Below are 25,182 nucleotides of genomic sequence, written 5' to 3'. Positions count from 1 at the left end.
TAACTGGTGACGAGACGTGGTGTTTTGAATATGAGCCCGAAACAAAGCGATAAAGTGCTGAATGGAGAGCGCCGGATGAAGGAACACCCAAAAAAAAGTCGCTTGGTGAAGTCAAAAGTTAAGGTGATGCTGATTTGTTTTTACGATTCAAAAGGAATTATCCACAAAGAATTTGTTCAGCCCGGCCAGACAGTCACTGGAGAGTTTTACTTGGGCGTCATGAAGCGTTTGCTGGCAAGAATTCGTCGTATTCGGCCCGAATATCGCGAAATCGGCAGTTGGACTCTTTTGGACGATAATGCACCATCACATCGTTCGCGACTTGTAACTGAATTTTTGGTCAAAAATCACATTATTCGGTTGCATCATCCGCCCTATTCACCAGATCTCGCTCCGTGCGATTTCTATCTGTTCCCGAAACTGCATTTGGCGATGAAAGGAAAGTGGCACGCACCGATTGATGCCATTGAGAAGGCGACGACCGCCGTCCTAAAGACCATTCCAATAAAGGACATGGAGAAGTCGTTTGACAACTTGTTGGAGCGTGCAAATATGTGTATCGATGCAGAAGGGGAATACATTGATTAATAAAAATGATTTGTTCCAAAATGTACATTGCTTTTTTGTTTTTTTAAAACGTTCGGTTTCTTTTGGAATGGAGGGTGTATATGACTAAGACCTCTTAAATATAACCATTTCGTCTAGAAGTAATTTCTATTGAAGAAATAATAAGAAGTAACTCTTTTTTTATGTAATTCAAAGGAACTACTGCTTTTCTCAATTAATAAATACTAAGCATTGGGTCAGTGCAATTTTTTTTATTAATATTAGAATTTACCCGACTAAACGAAAACATTACTTATGAATATAATATATGTACTAATTAAATATACTTATTACCAATACCTACCTCAAGTCTAGGCCGCACCACTTTCACAATAGGGGGATAAAATGGGTACAAATCCATTGTAAAATCCAGCTGAAGCTCTATATAATTATAACCAAATCGTTTTTGAATTGTACGTAAGTCTTGCTCCAGATTGCTAGGAAAAAATGAAACACATCAAACGAAGATGAGTAAAATACACGAATACTTTCACTTGTAAATTGAGCATATTATTTGTCAGAAAGAAGAAACAGTACCTGCGGCAGCAACCCTAATTTCAGTACAACACAATTTTCATCAACATCTAAACACTTCTCTAGTAAAGGCCAGTGTGAGATCTTAAACTTATTTTACTTACTAATGTAATTTATTACTTGTGGCCCCGTGTGGCGTAGTCGCTAACGCTCTCACCTTCGGTGCGAGTGGTCTCGAATTCGATTTCCGGTGGGGGCACTCGGTCGAAAAGGTGTAAAAAGCTTTTTCAGGCCAGCCATCCTGAATAAGGTTTCCCTCATTCACACCAGGCAAATGCCGGCGTGGTGCCTAACATATAGGTCCCAGGTCGCTTCCTTTCTTCCTTTTCCCCAGATAGTGTGCTTACCGAGGATGTCATCCCTCAAACGTGACGGGCTAAATGGCCATAGATGCTGGCAGCCCAGAAATCGGAATCCTAGTTTATTACTTTGCTAAGAACTAGTCCCACATAATTACATGTGCTGTAACTGTGAAACTGTCTACAATTAAATGTTATATATTTACGATTAGATGTCTTTGTATTGCAAGCGATGTTGTTTACTGTTGTCGAACTGTTGATATATCTGTGCGATATGATACGTACTTGCAAGTATTATGATACGTACCTGCAAAAGAATTATTAACTGATTATATGTATATGTTGATAAGATAAAATAAAAGTATTCCCGAACGGTTTCATAGCCAGCGTGTAATTCTGGATTATGTTCCCGGTAGAGCTACAGAGTTATTAATGTTGACCTAGTGTATGATACACTTGGAAAAACCACTTGAATCAAGGCAATAACGCACCTCTGCTGTCTACAAGCATTTGCGAGCTGTACTCTATGTACTGGTCTCCATACAGCAACTTCTTATTATTTAATGGTATAAACCGTGAAATTTTAAGCGGATTTGTTTTAATATCAACGTATCACAGGGTGCTGAAAAGTTCATGTTCCCAGCACGTGCATCCACAAGAAGGAATGGGGGAGGGGGCAAAGGAGAGTGACAGATCTCTGGAATTCAAGTGAATCAATAATTTGAAGAGTAATATCTTCTTTGTTTCCAACTTCTGTTGTAAAAATGCCTGTTATACAATACAATGTGCTCAACAAAATACAAAATCAATTTGTCCTTTTGCTGAAAACTATAGTGAATACAAGGATGATACCTTAACAAATCAGCTCCTTGGTGATTCTTCTCTGTGTACTTTTCCTTTTCCCTATACAAAGCTGAGCTTACATACCAAAGGTCATAAATATTTAAATATAAATAAATAAAAAATGAAAGACAGAAAAAGACTACAACTTTACCCCTCTTAAGGAAAATCTTGCTGAAAGTCATGGTTCCCATACCACTTTAACCCATTAGTGCATATGATCCGAAAAATCGGATGTGTTAATTACGTTTTAATTCATTATAAACTCACATCCAGAACGTTTGCGAACAAAGCATTGTTGCCCCATCCTTTAACAGTCGTGAGAGGGTGTTATTGTACTCGAAAAACTTGCACTTTGGTTTTACGGGGCAAATCCTTCAGAGGCGGCCATTGTCATGGAAATATCAATAATGTTTCAAGTATATGACTGTTAGAGAAAGGTGAATTCGTTGTCAATAACTAAAACTGTTAACCAAAGTAACCAAATGTCAATGTTGTTTGAAGAATAAAATATTATTTATTATAAAAACATTGGTGAAATATAGGCCTATTTGTCAAGTATTTCCCGTGCATGTGATATTTTTTATGGCGCTTGCGGCCCACTATAATCGAAAATTTCAGTTCGAATCCGTACAGTCGTTTAAAGTGCTCAAAACATACCCCATAATAACAAATTGTACGCAAATAGTATCTCTAGGAAACTTCATGACCTAATGGGTTAAGGTAGATCATACTACGTCTTGAAAGTCCATATACTTGGATGTGCATCAGTGGCGTCGCCTTGTGCAGTTCGCAAGAGCACGTGAACCACCAAGTATCGTGGGCTGTTTGTTGTTCCTTAAGATATTTAACAATATATAGGATATTATTATATTGTCGTTTCGTTTCTATTCTTCGCTTGCTTTACCCCTTGCGTATATGCATTCCATCATCACACCACGTTCACAACAGAGCAGCCAGCGTGTAGGCTGCTCTGTGTGTAGTACGAAAGGAAAACACGGGCAGCTGAGAGGAGGAACTGCGGTCTCCTGACGTTCAAATTAAGATTTGCACGAGCAGCGTTGACAGCACTGTTGTTGACTTATTTCCAGTAATGTGGCGCTTTAAACAGAATCAAAGAATGAACTTCTGCGTTGACAGCTGTTGTTGACTAATTTCCAGTAACGTGGCGTTTTAAACAGAATCAAACAATGAACTGCAACTTAAAATATATAGAAGAATATAGTAGTACTATATAACTCATTCTTTCAATCAGTTAACTACATTTCTTTTTATCTCAATTTCTCGTAATGAAAATACACTAATGGAACAAACAAAATTACGGCCTTTCGAGGTCGCAGCAAGGGGAATGGGAGGTTTAAAACCCTCCCCCAGAGATTTTTAAGTTAATGCAGAATAAAATTAAATTTTAATTTATTTTCAAGACTTTTTTAAATATGTGTAATCTTTGATTTTTCTTTAGACTACGGTTTTTTGTACCTAAATAAACTAAATGCTTGTATAAGAAAAGCGAATAGCTTATCAAAACATGCTGTACTTGGTAATATTGGCACAATGGTAAAATCTTACTTTTTGTATTGTGGGAATTTAAAGGAAGTTTTGGGATTGATTTTTTTCAACATTCATCTTTAACACATGTAAAATAGAAAAAGACGAGTATTGAGATTTGAAGTAACGTACGTTCAACTGTAACCCGAACGGTTTTTTCTTTGGAGGGGGCGGAACAGTAATGAAGTCTCTTGACATAACGATGCAAATGTACATGGAAAAGAGCTCCTAATTAAAGGTGCCTCTGCAACTATCATAATAATTTGATACATGTTTCGTGTATACTGTTAACAGTTCACTAAAGAGCATACATGGCAATTCAAATATACAAGTTGCATTGATCCCTTTCAGCAGCGAGGCTATATGAGACTGGACCTACTGATTAACGTGAAATCTGAACCACATGAGCTCCCTCCGGGAATCGAATCCAGGTTTCCTACGCCAAAGGCACGTACGCTAACCGCTTAACCACGAAGGAGTTCTTCAAATATATGAGATAGCAGACATTTGCAGCCTTGATACTGATGGAGATTACATTTAATATATTGTGAAATTGATGATGAGTCTGTAGAAAGAGAATGGCATACAACAGAATTCGTGAAAATCATAGCAAATAATCCGAAGTTGACTTCAGAAACTGAAAGTTGTGTTACCATATTAAAGAATTGAAAGGATTTAAAGGAGTATCGTAGCTCAAAATGGTCTCAGTACATTAGCTATAGTATCAACAGAGAAAAAAAAATGAAGGAAATTAAACTTCAGAAAAGTTATTGACAAGTTGATTGCCCAGAAGAACATGAGAAGTAATTTTATATACGAATGAAATGGAGCATTTGTTTATAAACTGGTATTTTTCATTATGTGTAAATATATATATGGTTAGTTTCAATGATTATTTATAGTTTTTCTTATTTAGAATACTGAAAGAATTCTAGAATAGAATTTTCTAACGACTGTGAACTACCAAAAAATTATGTCACGAGACGCCACTGATGTGCATGCACTAAAAATCATAGTATTAACGGAAGATTTTCTGTTTTTTTCAGACCTATTAAGTGATTATGTTCAACACATACTATTTATAGCGAAACAAACACTGAGGTGCCGTTCTTGTTCTTTTTAAGGATGTCTCGGAAGACCCATGTCCCACAATTTACAGGACTGCTCCGCTACATGGAGCTATTAAGAAAGTAGCGCCTTTTAAAAGGATGTCCCGTGAAAACGAAAAAGTGTAGGAATCCAGGAAAACCACTTTCCTTTTTGAATGTGAAAGTGAACAATTCCTGTCACGATGCAGACGAACTAGTTATAATCCTATTGTCCAGAGATAAAATAACAATTGACTGAATGACATTATTCCAACTCTCCTTCCCCAAAGTTCGTTGGAAAAGTTTCTACATCATCCTTGACGGAAAAGGACCAACAACATGACTACTGATAGCTTACTTGCACAAGGATCAGTTAATATGTAATGTTAAACATCATTATTCGTTTGTCTGAAGATTTAGAAGCAAAAAGCTCAAAAAGGGTCTTCTGTTTTCTCAGGACAATGTTCATGTCTATTGAACTATATACAAACACACCTAAAAATGAGAAACATGGCTTTTTCAAGGTCTTTCTTATGCTCCTATCAAGCCTATTTGGCTCCACTAAATAATTATTGTTTTCCCACCTCAAAAAGGATATAAAGAATTGTCATGTTGCTCCACATTATGTGATTACTACCACAAATATTGACAAAAGGAACAAAATTCCGATCTTTTACAAGTTATCTGCACATGATTAATTGATTTCGAGTTTAGTGTCACTTTCAGGACCGAGACTATATGAAACGTGGCCCTACAATCGTGGGAGTTGAACCACATGAGCTCCCACCGAAAATAGAACCTACGTCTGCTAACTATATGGCCACGTGGGAGTATTTGTTTGCAAATGCTGAAGCTCCCTCGCACACACAGTATGTTAAGTAACTGAAATTTCATCATTCCAATTATATTCCTTGTGAATCAGAACTGAACTTCTCAATATACTCTTGTACATACTTTATAATACTATATTATGGCTATCGGCTGTACTTAAAATTTTCTAAGCGTAACGAATCAAACAATTTTGTCACTCTTTAACATATATTGGTTACTAGCATTTATTGCTTAGTAAATTATGAAGCATCACATCAACTTCATTCCATTTTCAAAATATGCTTTGAATTAGTTCTTCGACTGCTAGTTTGATTCGAGAAATGATGAATACACTTCTCGAATGATACGCGAATACATTTCCTGAAAAATTTGGGGAATGAAGGACAGAAGGAGACAACTGGAAAACTCCGAGGAAATATGTTGTCCACCATACTATCACACTGACTAATTTCGAAACCACAATCTTTCGTAATAGAGATGACCCCTTCTTAATGAAAACTGAGGTTGTACCTAAGTTAGTTTCAATTCTCGTTACCCATTTTCCTTGACAATATTGTATTTTTATAGTGTACAAATTTACAGCACGATTTAGACTATCACGACGGATAAAGGCTTCTATGTATTTTTACTCCTGGAAAATCAGCACATGGTTTCAAAGTGGTCATTCAACGCTATATTCTCATTTACATTTAAAATTACTTCAAAAGCGTTTTTCTTCACAAGACTTTATTGTAAGCTTAAACTCACAATAACATTCTACATATCTATCTACGAAGAATATATATATATATATATGTGTGTGTGTGTGTGTGTGTGTGTGTTTCTGTACGTTAAAAGTAGGAATCGAGACAAGTAAAACTATTCTCTTGTGAAAATAATCTCAGAACTTTCAACAGTTTTCATTCCCAATACACCAGCATTGGAATTTATCTGCTATAATTGAGAAGTATTACCTGTGTGGATCGAAAGACGACAGATGAACAGACCATTGATAAATGTTGTCATCGATGGGTTCTGCATTAATGCCTGTAGCGCGAGCGGTTTCCATGATACTAACAAGGTCATTCGTAAGGATTCCAGAAGCACCAGAATTGCTGAACACCTGCCTCGGATGATCTTTCACAGTTCCTAAAAGAAAAATAAATAACTTATTTCAACTGATATCATATTACTTAAAATGGTACATTATATATATATATATATAATCTGTCCTAGAATTTCGTATTTAGCATAACTTCAGAATTAGTAACCGCTTCCTGGTTCCTGGTATACTTTTGTCCCCCGACTATACAAGGCAACTTAGGGAAACATTCACTTTAATACATTTTTTTGTTCAAAAGACATAAGTTAATGCATTTCTCTTTAGTGGATAATAATAAAACTCTTTCTGTGTGTTGGTGAACATTTATGAGAAACCAAATCCCTTTAGTTTGTCGTAACCACCAGAACAAAGTATCTTTTCATTGGAATCCTGTTTTTCATTGCACCAGGTGTAGCAAGGACGGTTTGAACTAAAAAATATTCTTGTGTGTGTGTGTGTGTGTGTGTGTGTGTGTGTGTGTGTGTGTGTGTGTGTGTGTGTGTGTGTGTTATTTATTTATTTATTTTGACAGTTCTATATAATGAGTTAGCAAAATTTTAACATACATTAGAAACCGTGGCCAGCAATTGTCTGAGGAAACGCAGTTCTCAGGTAAGAAAATAGAAGTCGCCAGGATTAAATACACAGTCCGCCAGAAAAATGTACACACTGTTTCAGATTTTATATATATATATATTAATTATATTTAATTATTGTTCAAACATGCGTTACAAACCTTCAAGTAAGCATATGTTTACATTAGATGTTCAAAATGTTGACCGTTGGCAGCCAAACACCTAACAGGACGACGAACGGCCGCTGAAGCTACAGAGGACAACGTATCAACGGTGACCGATACACATGCCTCTGTGAATATCACAAATCATTCCGTGCGCCACAAACCTGTCAAGAATGCGTTTGATTGTTAGGCGGGTTGGTGGTTCAGTATCAAACTCTCCTCTCCACAGACATTGCACTTCGAAACATTTCCATGCCTGATAAAACACTTTAAAACATACTTACGCTACTCAACGTGCTCCTGCCATTTTCTTATCTCACTAACTGTGCTGACAGTACCGACACCTGTTGAGTGAAAAACCGTACTACAATTCTAACTGAAAAGAATTGATAATGCCGACATCTGTCGGGCGAAAAACCATACTACAACATACTATTTCAGAACAATTATCAATGAAAGTATCCTGATACAGGATGATAAAGAATGTATACATTTTTCTGGTGGACTCGTGTGTATTTTACTTGGAGCATGGTTTACACATGTTCTACATACGAAATTTCATTTGCTCACTTTGAATAAACAAACTACTGTTAAGCTTTCGGGGCTTCCCGATTGGAAGAGCAATGCATCAGCCAATCTGAGAAGCCACTCTATTTGGTTTTAGTACGCGTATATACCTCAAATAAGCAACCTCGACTAGTTGTTCTTCCCTATTGAATATTACTACATGAGCGCCGAAAGCTCGTCATATCACTGAGTTATAGTATAACGGTGATGCAACTGCTGAGTATAATCAATTCGAAACAACATGATTTGAACAAGTAAAGAAACTCTCATTAAGAAACATCTCAAGGAACATTATACATTGTTGTGAAAGGAGTGTCACCAGCAGAAGAAGACAGCTGCATTCCCCTGTTTCCTCCCTGGAAAATAGTGTGGAAAACTATGAAAAGTGACATGAATTACTGTAAGTGAATCACACTGAAAAGGCAGTTTCATAGAAAGTCATTAAATATTTTATTATTATTATTTTGATGGTAGTGATTGTGATCTATACTGTAAAATTCTTACTGTTCTATAGGGTAGAGCAAAATATGGTACACGGGAGAGATTGGACTTTCCCATCACGTTTTTATTACAAAAGTTCCTCTTGAATACAAGTATATTACAAACAAGTAAAGTTTGCTCTAATATGTAGGTAAATAAGTGAAAGGAACCCAATGCACCAAGCGTCTTAGGGCTTTGTTGGTTAGGTTACTTTCAATGATCGGGCGTCTTAGAGAGGGAAAGGAGCCCAATGACCAGGCGTCTTAAAGTTTGTAGGAAATGTACCTCTTAATTGACTAGGCGTCGCTGAGAGGAGTAAGGTGTTCCCAATGGCCAGGCGTCTTAGGGCTTTGGGAGTTTGATCAACCGGGTGAGATTGATACTTAGGGTGTGCTCCCCTCTTTTATACCATAATGTTGCTCACTGCTGGCCCCTGCGTCACAAGCCGAATACTGGCGATAATGGACGACGTCCTCGTTGCTGCTGTTGTCTCTGGTGTGTTTGTTTACTGCAAGCACATGTAGTAGACACATGGTTACAACATGGTGCGGAGCGGAGACATGTAGAAACCTTACAATAAGTTTTATGGAAACTTTTGTGTCATGTTATCATTTAACTGGAATCACCAATAATCGGGAGTACGCTTTGCTGGAATTAGATGACGATTTTATTTATTTATTTTTTAAGTACTAACCATATTAAAAATAAGTTAGTCACGGTTTCGAATTTTGAATTTAAATCTGCCGACAAATCATCTCTTTACTTAGAACACGCTGGTATCTTCAAGAAATGTAGCATTATAACAGCTTGGACGACGTATAAAAAGAAAAGGGGATAAAGGGGAAAGAATACGAAATGTACAGTACATCACCATTATTTTATTAGTCAACATATTATTTCTATGATACGACCTTACTTTAACATATTTTCTATTATATTTCATAAGTTATATTTTGTTCTTTAATGAATTTTACATATTTTATGCTAACATTCACTTACTCAAGAAAATAAGGCAATATTTTTATGATTATTTTACGTATTCCATATATGAGAACACATTACAGAATTATTTTAAAAGTTCCCTGGATTTTTTGGGCGAAGATGTGAATATGCGAAGAATGAAGAAAATATTGTTTAGTGTTTTGTTTCACCAACTTTACAGAAGGTCGATCCGCGTATGTGTGTCCAATTTTGAAATAGCACTAACCTTATGAAAATCCATGGGACCACCATCGGTTGGCCTCAATGTGATGGCCATGTGTTCTGGCAATAGCCCTGCACCGTAATTTCCACTGTAGAAGACTACGACGAAGTACAGGAAGTGGAATCTTCTCCCATTCCTCCCGGCAGGCTTTCCACAGGTCCCCGAGAGTAGTGACACGACGAGAAGAAAGTGCTCTTTTCAGTAGACCAAACCCGCACAAAACCAAGGCATCTGGTGATTTCACTGGTATATCATGAAATGGAATAGCACGAATACCGGTGTCTGTCTCCATCTGCTTCAGAAAGTTCTGGGTAGAACGAGATGTATGTGAGGAGGCCTTATCCATATGCACAGACACTTGCTTTATGACATGCCCATACAAACGAGGCAGATCTTCTGTATAAATTGGGGTCAGTATATGTTGCTGAAAGAATGCAGAGTTGATTTTACAGTTTTTAGGGACCTGACGAATTGTTAACTTGCCCTGATAAGAGTAACCGGCGACAACCATAAATCCTTTCGAGAAAGTTGCTTTGCAATGACGGATGAATGCAGGACGTCTTTTTGCATCTCGCGAAGTGTAAATTATCGAGCGAATTTTGCCACAATCTGATAGATACACCCATGCTTCATCTAGTGTGGCCACAAACTTCTACTTTTCCCCAGATAGATGGCGTTCATAGAGGCGCCTGCTGTTGGTCTTTCACGGCGATGGGCCGCACTTAGGTAATATCCATGACTTTTAAAGACCCTCCGGAGGTTTAATTTCCCACTCAGGGCGCGGTTAACAGTTGACTGTGGTATGTGGAGTCGAGCTGCCATCACACGTTGCGGAGGGGGATTTTCTTGTAAGGCCATTCGCCGCAACTTCTGAGCTACTTGTAGAGTCACTGTGGTACACGATCGCTTCCTCGACCCCTTAGTGGGTGAATGCTTACCTGGTATGTCTTCTTTTTTATACTGCTTGATTATGTTCTTGATAGTCTTCGAACCCAATGCACAACCATTTTCTTTGCACTGATTTTGAATTTTAGAAACCGAATATTTGGCGTGGAAAAGTCCAATTACGTAGCCCTTCCAAAAACGGTTCACCTTTGGAGCCATGATGCACACGATACACAGTTTTGCTTGGCAGACGATAGAATGGACCTCCAGGCATAGCACACGCGTTTAACCACTTGGTTCGGTCGCTTCTGTGGCCAGGGGTACGGGCGTAAAATTGGACACATATACGCGGATCGACCTTCTGTATGATTTCATCGAGTTATTTTTCAAGACATGCATCATTTTAACATTCGTGGTCACTCATGGACGAAATTCCAGATGAATACACATGAAGAAAAGTTATTTTATTTTCTTCGATTTTTCGACATTTTGAGTCTTTCTCAGAATATAACAGCAAGAAGATGAAAGAAAATTTATTTACAAGAAGAAAATATTATTTTAGTCAGGGAAATAGGTTATATGAATAGTCTATCGTGCTGATTCGCTATGATTTGAACACAAGCCAGTATATGGGGCTATAACTATAACATTTTGGAATTCTTTTTCCAAATTCGATAGACGCTTTAAGCTCTCTCTCTCTCTCTCTCTCTCTCTCTCTATATATATATATATATATATATATATATATATATATATATACTGTATATATATATATATAAAATCATCAAGCTAGAATCAGTGCTCTTTTTGTCTCTGTCAAACTATACTATCTTTGCATATCTAAATAATATCGAGATATTCTTCTCGTGTATTTTATAGCACTGCATTTTTTAAAAAAATATTTCTATATCTAAAGAGAGATTTTCATATTAAAACTTGCATCGTTATTTTCAAGAATATTTTTGACTCTCACGTCTCTATTGGCATTCATTGATTTTATTTTAATCAATATATATATATTAATACAAAACTATATTATTTTATTAATTCAAGTTAGCAATTTTCATTATCATTATTTACTCATTATTAGATTTATTGTTTTCCTACCTTCCCTCTCTTCATTATTCTTATCTGAGCACGATGTAAAAATCTAAAACTCATCTCAGTACATGCTAATAGTTTTTTTTTTTTTTTTTTTTTTTTTTTTTTTTTTTTTTTTTTTTTAAATCTGGCTAACGCTCAAGGTCGATTCTTGACACCATGTAGAGCCAGGAACCTTGAACTACTACATTTGATGCTCAGAGCAGGAAACCTTATGTTTGTTTCCTAAACAAAGCAATATTTACTAAAGTTCTTTGAACTTGAATTCATGAATTAAATGAGTTTCGGAAAATACTTTAAGGTGATTTGATTTTAACAGTAATTTGAACAGTTCAATGAATATGTAATCATAACTTCACAGCCTAGAAAGGAATGGTATTCATCAGGTTATGGCGTATAATGATGATGTAAATCTGATAGGGGATGATAGGAGAACAATAGAAAGAAATGCAAAGATCTTATTAAACGCTTGCAGGACATGGGTTTAGAAGTAAATACAGAGAAAAGTAAATACATGAAAGTGCGTCGGGATCATAATACTGCAAATTAGAGATGAGTTAAAATATCAAATAATACTTTTGATAAAGTGGATAGTTTCAAATATCTAGGATCAATAGTAACAGACGAAAACCATATTCACGAAGAAATTAAATGTCGACTAAAAGCAGGGAATTTGTGTTATTATTCAGTTCAAAATCTCTTGTCGTCGCGAATTCTGTCGAGGAATTTGAAGCTTAAAATATATAAAACGAAAATTCATGCCTGTTATTCTGTATGGTTGCAAAACATGGTCGCTTACTCTGAGGAAAGAACGTAGACTGAAAGTATTTGAGAATAAGATCCTGAGACGAATGGAACGAACCCAAAAGGAACGGGAATGGGGAATGGCGGAAACTTCATAACGAGGAACTACATAACTTATACGGCTTACCAAACATTGTTAAGGTTATCAAATCTAGGAGGCTTAGGTGGGCAGATCATGTAGCGAGAATGAAAGAAAGTCTTAACTGGAAGACCAATCGGAAAACGACCATTAAGGAAGACCTATGCGCAGATGAGAAGACAATATTAAGATGGATCTCGCAGAAATAGGAATACAAAGCGGAAACTGGATCCAGTTTGCTAAGGACAGAAGTCAGTGGAGAGCTTTTGTGAACGTGGCATTGAATCTCCGGGTTCCATAGGTCATTGAGTTAGTTAGTTAATTAATAACTTTACAGAAATTTCACAGTATTGCACAGTACTGCACACCCTGATGCCGAGATTAATTACACGGGAAATTTTAATTTCACGTAGTACATACAGACTAATAAAAAATAGTCCAATATTGGAGAGATCCAGAATTCGTATGAGATTCCTGTAATCACATACATACGGCAGTGCGATGTATCGCAGTGGAAAAGCCAGAAACGTTTATTTCTGGAGTAAATACAACCTACATTTTTATGAAAATTTGACCACAGCCCACATATGTCATGATCTGGGTTGCAATGTGTGCAACCCACTTTTTAAGTCCATATTCCTTTGACGGTGGTGTGAATCACATTGCATATATCACCATGTTACGAGATTGGTTTATTCCAAATCTGAAAGAACGGGGACTGCTTGGTCGTGTATAGTTCCTGCAGTATGGAGCACCAGCCCATTATGCTATTGCCGTTAGAGAATATCTCAATGAGATATTTCGTAATACATGGATTGGATGTGGTTCTGTCCATTTGCCTGCACTTCTGGAGTGGTCACTCCGAAGTCCTGATCTGTCCTCTTGTGACAATGCATTATGGGAGTTCATTAAACAAAAGATTGCTGCCACACGTTACGAGACAGCTGACGAACTTAATGATGCTGTTCGACGTGCATTTACTGCCATCACGCCAGCAATGGCAAGGATTGTAAATTCTGAGTGATTTACATAAATTTGTTTGCTAGAGGTCACCAATGAATTGCATAAAACAAACTCACATCATCATATCATTCTTCAGCACAACAATGCCAATTCCCACTTAGTAAACCAAGCTATTGACTTTTTTGTCCGTGAAAATGTCGAATTAGGAATTCACTGTCCGCACTCATCTGATTTAACACCTAGTGATTTCTTTTTGTTCCCACTCATGGAAAGCAAGATGAGAGTGGGGGATTGTGCCGCCTGAAGTAGCTGTTGGTAGGTTAATAACTGCGATTCCTAACGTCTTCTTCAAACTGGCTGTGAAAAAAGTTAATTTAAACATAGAGAGATCTATTATTCCAAACTTTACAAGAGGAATACTAGCGCCACTGTTAGTAGTAGTTTAAAAAAAATATTTCAGCAGCCTTCATATATATAAACTGGTTCGAAAAAATCTATTAACATTCCGCACTCTCTCGGCTTGGTATATGTGATCTCCCCGTTTTTCGTACGGGGAGAATAAGTTTCATTTTGGACATAAAGGAGTGAAACGATGTGTTCGTCTCAGCGACCCTGAAAACTATGGATTCAACACTAATATCGGTCATTTTCGATCATTTTTATATATCTGCCCCCTCCCGCAAGTCGCGGGACTGACTTTGGATTTAAACGGCATCTCAAATGTCACTATTCATTTCAGCGAACCCAAAAACTACGGATTCGACACTAATATCGGTCATTTTCGATTATTTTTAAATATTTCCTCCTGCCTACGCTATACCGTCAAAGTGAAATGATAAAAAACATCCCAGGCCCAAACCTTATCTATGTTCAAACTTTGATCGAGATCAGTTGAGTGGTTCAAGAGGTTTGAAGTCACAAACAAATTTACTTTAAGCTTTATAAATATAGATTATACATTACAAGAAAAATGGCAGATTGAAAATATGTACTTACCTTCGAACATGTCAGACGTTTTTGGTTGTTTTAATGCTGCTCGAATCTCGGCTTCTTTCTGACGCCACGCTTTCTTCTTCAAGCAAATACGAAAATCCCAATCACTCGGATCCACACTTAATCCATCCACTGCCATGGATTCCTCCTCTTCACCTTCTTCCTCTTCCATATCCTCCGACTGAAAACACAATATAAATCAGAACAACACAATGATGATGATCTCAACAAAATTGTTTCGAATATTTCAAATATACATCTTACTTTATTGTAGTAAATACAGAAAGCTATGAAGCTATTGCCGCTGTTTCCACTAAAAGTAAGTTAAATGTATTGTTAGATTTAAACTAAACTGGTCGTGTCAGTTCAACTTACACAGGTGTAAAGCAAGATATCTTCAATAATTGTAAATGTTAGTCGTGATCTCACAATAAGGAAGTGTCCAGAATGCTAATATCAATCTGAAGTACCCTCTATCCTCTTAATATTACTTCTGATATAAATGGTATTACGTTTAAACTAGTTTATCCAGTGGCTGCTTACGTAAACAACAACACTTAACTTTTGATATTTCAGTGTAACCATGTACTCTTTATTATCCACGAGCAGATTACATGAGAGGAACCTCATACTCTATCGAAGATTTATAACCATACACTTCAACTATACCGGTAAATAAGTATCTAAAGGATATAGCACTAGTCAAATGACGTTCATCTTGATGTATAATGTAAATATTTTTTTTTTCATGATTGAAGTATAAAATTATAAATCTTTAATGAAGGATGAAAAACAGGGCAGCAGTTACTTAATATTGTAAAACTTTATCCCATATAGCTTATAGGTAGAGCGTTAATAAAAAGTGTGTCCGGAATCGACTCCCACTACCGGCTTTTATTATAAAAGTACCACTATAAAAAGTATTTTTACAAAATACTATACAATTAATCTTTCCAAATTTACAAGGTTAGTTATAGGTAGTCTTTAACCCTAAGGTCGCAGACAGGATCTCTACAAAGCCTCGAAGCAGGCTAAGCAGAGTGGAGTTAGGAGCCAAAAGCTCCGAATATAGGAGGTTTCGTGAAGATGTGAAAAACTTTCACCCATCACCCACACCTTATTTCCCTATGTTATTTTCATAAGTTGAAGTAGCCACAAAAATATAGGAGGTTTCGTTAAAATGTAGGAAATATAGGAGTTTATAGGAAGAGACGCAAATATTTCAATTATCCAACAGGTAGAAATAATAAATAAAAAAAAATAAATAAAAAATAAAAACACATGGAATTTACACTAACTGTTATCTATATGAACATACATTCTACTCTAACTATAACAAAATGGGTAATTATCTCGTTGCAAAATTTTATACGAGTTTCTTGGTGTTTTCGTACGTGGCTTACCATACTAAGGAACGACCATAAAAAAAGTGTAAAAAGGATCTACATCAGAAAATCAGTTTTAAGTATACGTCTCAAATGTAAAATAAAATCTAAAATGTAAACATTCTGCAGCTGGCGCTTTTAACGTAAGATTTGACTATATATAACATATTCTACGTGGTTTTCTTGGGGTTCTCCCATTTCCACCCTTATTCTCATGGCACCCACTATTACATAATCATTCACTACATGTTGTCCAATGGTTTTCTCGGGGTTCTCCCGTTTCTGCCCTTATTCCCATGGCACCCATTATTTCATAATCAATCACTACATGGTGCCCGATGGTTTTCTCGGGGTTCTCCAGTTTCCGCCCTTATTCTCATAGTATTAATTATTTTATAATCAATCATTACATGGTGCCCGATGGTTTTCTCGAGGTTATCCCATTTCCACCCTTATTTTCATGGCACCCACTATTACATAATCAATCACTACATATTGTCCAATGATTTTCTCGGGGTTCTCCCGTTTCTGCCCTTATTCCCATGGCACCCATTATTTCATAATCAATCACTACATGGGGCCCGATGGTTTTCTCGGGGTTCTCCAGTTTCCGCCCTTATTCTCATAGTATTAATTATTTTATAATCAATCACTTTTATTATCATTTCTCTCTCTCTCAGCCTAAATGGCATAACCGTGGCACATTGAATTAGAAATTTCAGTTCATTACATTTTTATAAGTATTAGCTTTAATAAGAAACATACATTGTTCTATTTCACTTACCTCTGACGAACTCACACTAGCTGTTACCTTCTTCGTGGAATACAGGGATGTCGCCCTTAAAAGGATAAAATATAAAAATCAAAATTGTGAAATTGTTGATTTTTAAACATAACCAATATTCAATGTTAACTTATATGATTAGTACATCCAATTACTGGCATAGGTCTAATACGTTGGGTCTAAAGAGCATTTACTGTTATTTTAGTTTCGTGAGTTTCTTTCCACGCTATCTTTCAAAGTTTGTTAACGAGGGAAAAAGAACATATGAATAATGGTCTTGTGAGAGCAAAATATTACGAGGAAAATACCCCTACTCAGGATCTCTGACAGCCGAATGTTTTGGAATTTATTCGCGAGCTTTTTCTTCAAACGGCACAGCACAAATAATTCATGGCAAATAGGACACACCAAAACGTTATTCTACTCAAAGTGTACTATAGGACACTATTAGTATACATGCGTATTGTAATCAACCTACTACTATTAAACACAAATCGAATCATGCACTTGTAAATTATTTATGATCATGAGTTAATATTTATTATATCAGTTAAGTGTAAATTAAAGAAAAAAATATACTCATAACTTCAATGTGATATTTGTGCCTACTTTACTGCATACATGCAGCTCATCCGTACAGGAATAATGACTGACACTGCACCTCTCATTAATTTCATTCAACGTCGAGAAACCCAACTCACACAAATATGTAGAATGAGAAATTAACTCAGCGACTGACCGTCAACAAGAATAGCAATTTTTCAAATTTCACTAGCACCTTCTGAACCCAGGATTATTTTCATTCTCTCTTTACAGGCAGGCATTAACAACGTTTCAGTTATTACGTGTTACTCCTTAGCCTTTATGTATAAGTTCAGCTACCTTATAACTAGTTTCCTGTACTTTTTCCAAAACACATACTGAACAGTCAGATACTTTTTTCTTTTTTTTTTGTTTCAACAGCCGACGAAAACGCTGTAGAGAGAAAAAAATACAGCAGATAATGAAATACTATACATGCATATGATACACAATTAACTAAGACAAAATAATAACAAGTGAGATTCGTTTAATAGTGTAAAACTATGGTACACTTCCGAAGTACGGGAATTCAATACTCAAACTTGAAGTAGTATATCTATAACTACTGGGTGCAATAGGTTCATAAGATCGAAGACAGAACCTGTTCCTCGGATGCTTAATCCATATTGAATCCTATGCATTACTCGCTATTTCTTGCTTTTTTTCATACTATGGCAGGAATGCAAACTACTTTTGAGGTAAAAAGTACTGACTTGACTGACTTTAAATCTGAAAATACTAAAAATATTAATTATATATATATAGGGGTTGAAAAATCCACTCGTCTGTTCGCCAGTAGGGAGTATTTTTTTATTTGTATTTGTATAAACACTGTAACTGCAAAATGATTTCAAGCACTATATATATATATATATATATATATATATATATGTAATTGGCCACCCTACTCCCCACTGAACAGCTTTAAACACATGTTAACTCAGTTATTAACAAATCTTGCATATGATATTATAATAAGTATATTAAATTCAAGAGATGAAAAAATACCAAGATTGTCTTTGTAAAACTGTCTAAGCAAAACCAAATACATAAAAAACTGAATTGCAGTAAACTCATTTTAGTAAGATGAAAAATAATTACAGCTGCTCAGGCTAATTTTTCCGTTCCTCCTTTTACTCATACAAACTTAAGAATATTGTTATGATGTTCCTTCCTTTTTTTTTTTCCTGAAAAAGGTAATAATTAATGAAAACTCGTTTTTCTACACTTTCTGAATTTTATCAGTTTTTTGTTTCTTTTCATCAGCTTCTTTTTTCATCTTTGTGGCACTTGCAAACATTGAGCTACACCTTCTCCAACAAGATCCTTGTTCTTAATGGCCTCTCTCAATCGTTCATTTCCTTCCTTCAGTAACCTATCAATGTTTCTCTCTCATCTTCTTCTTCATCTCTTAGACGTTTTAAAGTATGTTCTTTTTCTTCAACTGTTCCTTTCTAATTTTTTTAAATTCTTCTCCAGCTGCCTTTGTATTTCCTTTGCTTCTCTTTCTTGTTGTTCCTCCTTCAATTTCCTCTGCTGCTCACAGAATTCTCTATAACTCTTGTAAGCAGTATGAGCCAGATCTAAAAGCTCTTTAGATATATATATATTTACAAGACGTGCCTTCCCATCATATATCTCATGTAGAGATTCCTTAATGTGCAAATGCGCATTGAGAACCCTTTCTGACATGTTAGCCCTATCTGGGGTCATAATGCGTCGGGAGCTTGAAAACCTTCTTTAAACTTCAGCTGAGCTTGCTTTTAAAATTTGAAAATTTTTGCTTCACCTTCCAAAGAGTCTAGAATACTGACTTATTAAAAAAATACTAACTAACTACTGACTTCGTCAAAAATGCTGACTTTAATACCCAGTTTGCATTTTGCATTCCTGTACTATGGAGATTAAAGTTGAAACTGGAAATCGGTAATCTGAACCACTTCCGGTTTGAGCAGAAGGCTACGGAAGAAGATAGAACCTACCCTTTGGAAGCTAAATCGATTGCGAAATATCGCTTCTTGATGCCTCTTACAGTGTTTGCTCTACAGAAATCATATTGAAACAGGAAGTAGTAGTAAATTTCAACCATATCCGCTTTCAGTAGAATGTTATGGGTTGTCATAATTTGTTCCTGAGACCATGAATCGATTGAAAGCACCCGCTTGACGCTATCGATTATCATTATTGTCCTATGACTATAAATGTTGAAATCGAAAGTGATTAATTTCAATCACTCCCTGTTTGAATACAGAGTTATCGGAGAAAACACGACTATTCTTGGAAAGCTGAATCGATTGCAAAAATCATATCCCGATATTTCTTATCGTTTTCATTCAAATGTAATCAGAAGTTGAAACCGGAAGTTCGTCGTAATAAATTACCACCACCTCTGGTTTTGGTAGAGTATTGCAGGTTGAGTGGTATGTTCTCTTGAAACTCTGTATCGATTGTAGAAAATCACTTGTCACTATCTAATACCATTATTGTTCTATAGCGATAAAGGTTGAAATGAAAATGCTTAATTTAAACCACTTCTGGTTTGAATGGAAGGTAAACGGAGAAGACGGAAACTAATTCTTGAGACGCTGAATTAATAGCAAAGGAAAAACACATATCGGTATCTCTTACCGTTTTTGCTTTATGCAAATCAGTATTAAAACCGGAAGTAGTAGAAAATTTCAACCACTTCCGGTTTTAGTAATGTTGCTGTTATTATTATAAGTTCTTTTAAGTCCTTGTACCGATTGCACAAGACTGCTTGTGGGTATCTATAATTCAATTTTTGTTCTACGGCGATATGTGATGATTTCAGAAATAACTAATATGAACCACTTATGGGTTGAATAAAGAGTTAACAGTGGAGATGAAAGCTATGCTTTGAACGATACATCTATTGCAAAGTAACGCATCTCCATATCCCTTACCGTTTCTACTCTGAGGAAATTAGTATTAAAATCGAAAGAAATAGTAAATCAAACAACTTCCGGTTTTGGCACAGGGTTGTAAATAATCACTGGATCTTGTCTTGAAATGCTCAATCGCTGAGGAAAGATAAACTTCTCGCTATCTGTTACCATTTTCGTTATATGGTAGCAAACGAAATGGGACATGGTAAATTTGAATAGAGGGCTAACGGAGAAGATGAAACGTATTGTTAGGACGCTGAATCGGTTGCAAAAAACGCCATCTTGATATCTCTTACAGTTCTGATCTATGAAAATCAGAACTGAAATCGGAAGTAGTAGTAAATTTCAACCACTTCCGGTGTTGGTGGTGTTGCGGATTGTACGTGGTATATTATCTTGACACCCTGAATTGACAGCAGAATCCTGTTTTCTTTTAGGAAAAAAGTTGTAATGCTGGAAACAGCTTAAAAGGAAGCGGCTCTGTGTAAAATATAAATGTACGAGCGGTTTTCCTGCTTCAGGAACGGTGAATCGTCACTTACAGACCAAGATTGCTGAGAGCAATCTTCGACCGCCTACAGATTAAAATATCGCAAGAAGACTGATTTTTTGGAAGACCACTGCAGAACAATTAACGAACTTGTTGATTTGTTTGGTGTGTCCTGGAGTTACTGTCGACGCTAACAATGAGGGTTATCCAAAATAACTCACCCTAAAGGCAAACACAATTAGAACACTGAGTGACGACTAAGATACATTAAAAGTAAAGTAAAGTAAAAGAAAAGGTAGTTACACTTTATTCGAACAGAATACACAAAATTCACAATTTCTACGAAGTAAATATGAGACGTTCCGGATTGTACGGACGAACTCAACGAAGACTTGTTTTCGGGAAATTTATTCTATATTTTCTTCATAAGAACGAACTCACCAAAACGTTCTTCTATCAACTAGTTATTATTATTATTATTATTATTATTATTATTATTATTATTATTATTATTATTATTATATTATTATTATTACTTTGGGTAAATTACAAAAAAAAAAAAAAAAAAGACCCGATGTTGAGTTCGTCCTTACTACTCGGAACACCTCATATGCAAACACTTACTTAGTGAGAACATCAGTCAAGTGTAACGTTCTATCTGCATCCAGAAGGAACTGAAATATAAAAACAATAACAATTAGAAACAATTACATCAGAGATAAGCCACAGAAAAGAGATGTACAACAATTAAACGAACGTTTCATGAAGAAAGCCTTCGGATAATACGCTACACTTTAGAGTTTTGAAACAAAGTAATTTTAGGGTGTGAAACAAATTAACATGTTCCAATCTCACAAATAAAAGCGAGAATTAAGATTTTTAGGTAGTCCTAAACCTCCTGCCTATTCGCCAATTCTGCAACAATTTGTTGAATACTCAATGGGATGATACAGCCTTCACAACACAGATGATAAGCGCCATACACTCCATAGGAATGTATGAGATAAGAGTGGATCAGTTGAAGGAAACAGCTAACTATTCTGATCACAGCACGAGAGATCATTTTCTAAAGTTGGCTCTCTCAGTAGTTCTAACGACTAACACGTGCGCCTATGGTGCACGTAGTTTCGGATTACATTCCCGGTTGCAGAGCATTGAATACATTACGGTGATTGGGATTCCACCTAAAACTGTATGTCTACGACTCAGATAGCCTCAGCATAGAAAAAGGACGCAAAACAGGGACGTCATTTAGTGGGGGGCAGGAGGGGTAATCGTCCCCCCCCAAAGTTTAAGGAATACATATACTTTAATCGATTGTCTACTAATAAACTATCACAAAACGTGAGTTTTATGTCGGTGATGCTCTTCCCCCCCCCCTCACGCGAAGTCTGAAATGACGCCCCTCACGCTAAAATTGAACAAACAACATTTTCTAAATTTATACAATTCATACCTCATTAAGCGCATTGCACCAAAACTGTAACGATCCATCTGCTTCTACAAAGAAGTGGTCTTCATGATTAGGATAATCTGAAAATAATAATAATAATAATAATAATAATGAATAACAGATTATAATACTAGGGTACAGCGTTTTACCACTTTTTTCTCGGAACGAAATGTAATACCTGGCAAAAGTGACCCACCCACATGGACATTACAGGTATAGATTTTTTTAAATTCGGACAATATCTTCTGTGAGAACTATTGTCTCAAAGTTTCAAAATTTAACTGAAAATTACAAAAAAATACCAAAATTGTTCATAATTTTAGTTATATTACAGTAAACAAATTTTTGGTTAAATACATGTCAGTTGATATGAAAACTGACATTCAAGTATAAAAATGCGTTATATGCCCTTGGGGAGGGATAGGGGCGCCTCCTATAGGGCCAGAAAAGGGAGAAAATTCAGTACAGTTAAGCGGCTGTGCAGTGCTTCTCGCTCACCTGGTCAAGCGACTCAGAGTCCACCATGTGGAGGTGCCTGTACGGTATTGGTACGGTATTGCATAACCACATAGACTGTAAGTATGAATGTCACAATTTCTATTAATTTCTTGGTAGGTTTTTTTGTTGCAATATACAATGTTAAAATTTTGTTTGCAGTAGTCAACCCGCGAGCTTTGTGTAGTTTGCCAGGGATCCTAGAAGCAAGCTCTATGATCCCGGCATACTCCGGAGTTGGTTTGAATGGCACCACTGGAAGCTTTTCACAGTCTGATAGTTTTGAAACTATGGGACCTGTGTAAGAATGGGGACTTGAATAATCGCCGTCAATATGCGTGAAGAGAGCTCGGAACAGCAGTTCATTAAAATGCAAGAGAGGTTTTCCTGTTAGTTCTAATTTTCGAAGAATGCCTCCATTCCAACCAGTGTTAGTGTTTGTTCCATCACACCCAAGAACCTCGACTTCATCAAAGCCATCTTTGGGTTGGTTCATGATGTACTCGAAAATAGCCGTACGGAGCCAGAGGTTGGTGTCACGTGATCAACGTATTGAGAGTTAGGTTCAGCCGCAAGTGATAAGTGCTCTCTAACGATGCCTGAGTGATTTTAGTGTCATCTCTTCGACCATCAAAGTATAGGTTTTTAATGGGATTATCATTTCTAGAGCTTTCTTTTAAATTCCGAGCAACTTTAAGTTTCGCACGCCTTATTTAGCTCCTGTCCACAATTAAAGCAGATGTTATGTCGCTAGGTTGTTGAGAAGTTATAATTCCAGCCTTTAAAGCTGCCTGAAGCACAGTTGATGTTATATACGCTGCAGTCCTCTCGCTCACATTGTATTTCTGAGCAATCATAACAGTTTCAGTCAAATCTACGAGTGTCGTTCTAAAAGTAATGCCTCCCATTTTTTAAATGGAAACTAATGGAGATACATAAATAACAACAGCACAGCTAAACAGAGCAATATTTCAGCTACAGACTGTCATTTTTTCACACAGTTCCCACCATTCGTTATGCGCTTTTGCTAACGATGAACCAGAGCCTACATGCCGCCCTTGTAAAAATCGGCATTCCATGGTCTGTCTTTTGGATTCCGGCTAGTAGTGATTACACCACGTCTCATCTCCAGAGACGAGATGGTCACGTTCCAGAAAATTGTCACGTTCAGCTTCCTATTGGTCCAGCAGGTCCCGAAGGAAAAAGCAAGGACGAAAATGGCTGTAGAAACGCTTAATTATACTGAATTTGTCCGCATTTCCGGCTCCAGAGGAGGCACCCCTATCCAACCGCAGGGGCATATAATTGGCATTTTGAGACCTGAATGTCAGTTTTATAGCATCTTGCATGTATAAACCCAAAAATATGTTTACTTTAACCTAACTAAAAATAATGAATTTTGGTATTTTTTGTAATTTGCAGTGAAATTCAGGAACTTTTGAAACAATAATTCTCACAGAAGATATTATCCGAATTGAAAAAAAAATTATACCTGTAATGTCCATGTGGGTGGGCCACTTTTGCCAGGTATTACCTTTCGTTCCGAAAAAAAAAAAAAAAAGTGTCGAAACGACCCACCCTATTATAATACTATTGTACATACAAATTGCCAACTTCAAGCTGCAGCTTAAAAATCCTACCTGCGACTTTGTTTTAGATTAAAATTTACAAATCATTATTTCAAGCAATTTTGATTTCTCGAACTAGAGTCTTCTGAACCGTAACAGTATTTATAATACAATACCAATTCAAACTGTTAATTATCCAATTGTCTTTTCAAACCTTTAAAAGAGCTCATTCTTCTTTGTAATCAAGAACATATGCTATTCATCTGAAATACTAAAAAATTACACTTACTAACATGCAGGGATATAATATAATAACATTATATTAATTTCCATCCTTAGTGTGTACAAACAAGACATATTTCAAAAAAATAGAAAGAAAAAGAAAGAAAAAGAAAAAGTTAAAGTTGAAAACTGGTATGAGCGATGTCCTAATTTATACTGAACATGAGAAAAGCGTAAAGTACGAGTACTGTGTCTTGTTTCTGTATACTTCAGTCATTGTATGAAAATAATGTTATTATTTATTTGAAATGACTGACGTGTTAGAAAAGTAGAAAAGAGAGTAGGCGATCGAGTACCTTCGTCAAATGGGTAAGGCCCACAAAAATTCAGCACGACATGACTGCAGACTTTGGGTAATGGAGTCCCATTATTCGGTATTTAAACGGTGGCTCGGTGAATTTAAATGTGAAGGGCAAAGTATTTTAAATAAACTATGAAAAGTATGTCCATCGACAGCAACAATAACCAGTGACGACACAAGCTTTAATTTATTTGGGGGGGGGGGGAAGCAAACGGGCCGAGACATTTTTGGGGGCATGCAGCTATACCAGAAATAATAAGTTTTACATTACAATATAACATGTCTGGGGCAGAA

The 25,182-nt window shown here is 36.3% G+C and overlaps 1 protein-coding gene across 3 annotated transcripts in view; it reads right to left on the bottom strand.

Moving 5' to 3' along the window:
- Nucleotides 1–25,182, bottom strand: part of LOC145673093 (uncharacterized) — a 126,641-nt gene that overhangs the window by 63,223 nt on the left and 38,236 nt on the right. For all 3 annotated transcript variants that reach the window (XM_081742450.1, XM_081742451.1, XM_081742452.1), the window contains exons 4-9: nt 22,246–22,322; nt 21,414–21,463; nt 16,812–16,866; nt 14,646–14,823; nt 6,700–6,874; nt 911–1,043 (exon numbers count right to left, since the gene is read on the bottom strand). In XM_081742450.1, the coding sequence (XP_081598576.1) occupies nt 911–1,043; nt 6,700–6,874; nt 14,646–14,823; nt 16,812–16,866; nt 21,414–21,463; nt 22,246–22,322 (668 nt within the window). The remainder of the gene's footprint in view (nt 1–910; nt 1,044–6,699; nt 6,875–14,645; nt 14,824–16,811; nt 16,867–21,413; nt 21,464–22,245; nt 22,323–25,182) is intronic.

The sequence above is a fragment of the Thermobia domestica genome, chromosome 16 (assembly GCF_964235325.1).
Source record: "Thermobia domestica chromosome 16, izTheDome1.hap1.1, whole genome shotgun sequence".
In the NCBI taxonomy this organism is placed as follows: Eukaryota; Metazoa; Arthropoda; class Insecta; order Zygentoma; family Lepismatidae; genus Thermobia; species Thermobia domestica.
Note: the sequence above shows the minus strand (reverse complement) of the source record. Positions and strands in the feature narration are given on the sequence as shown.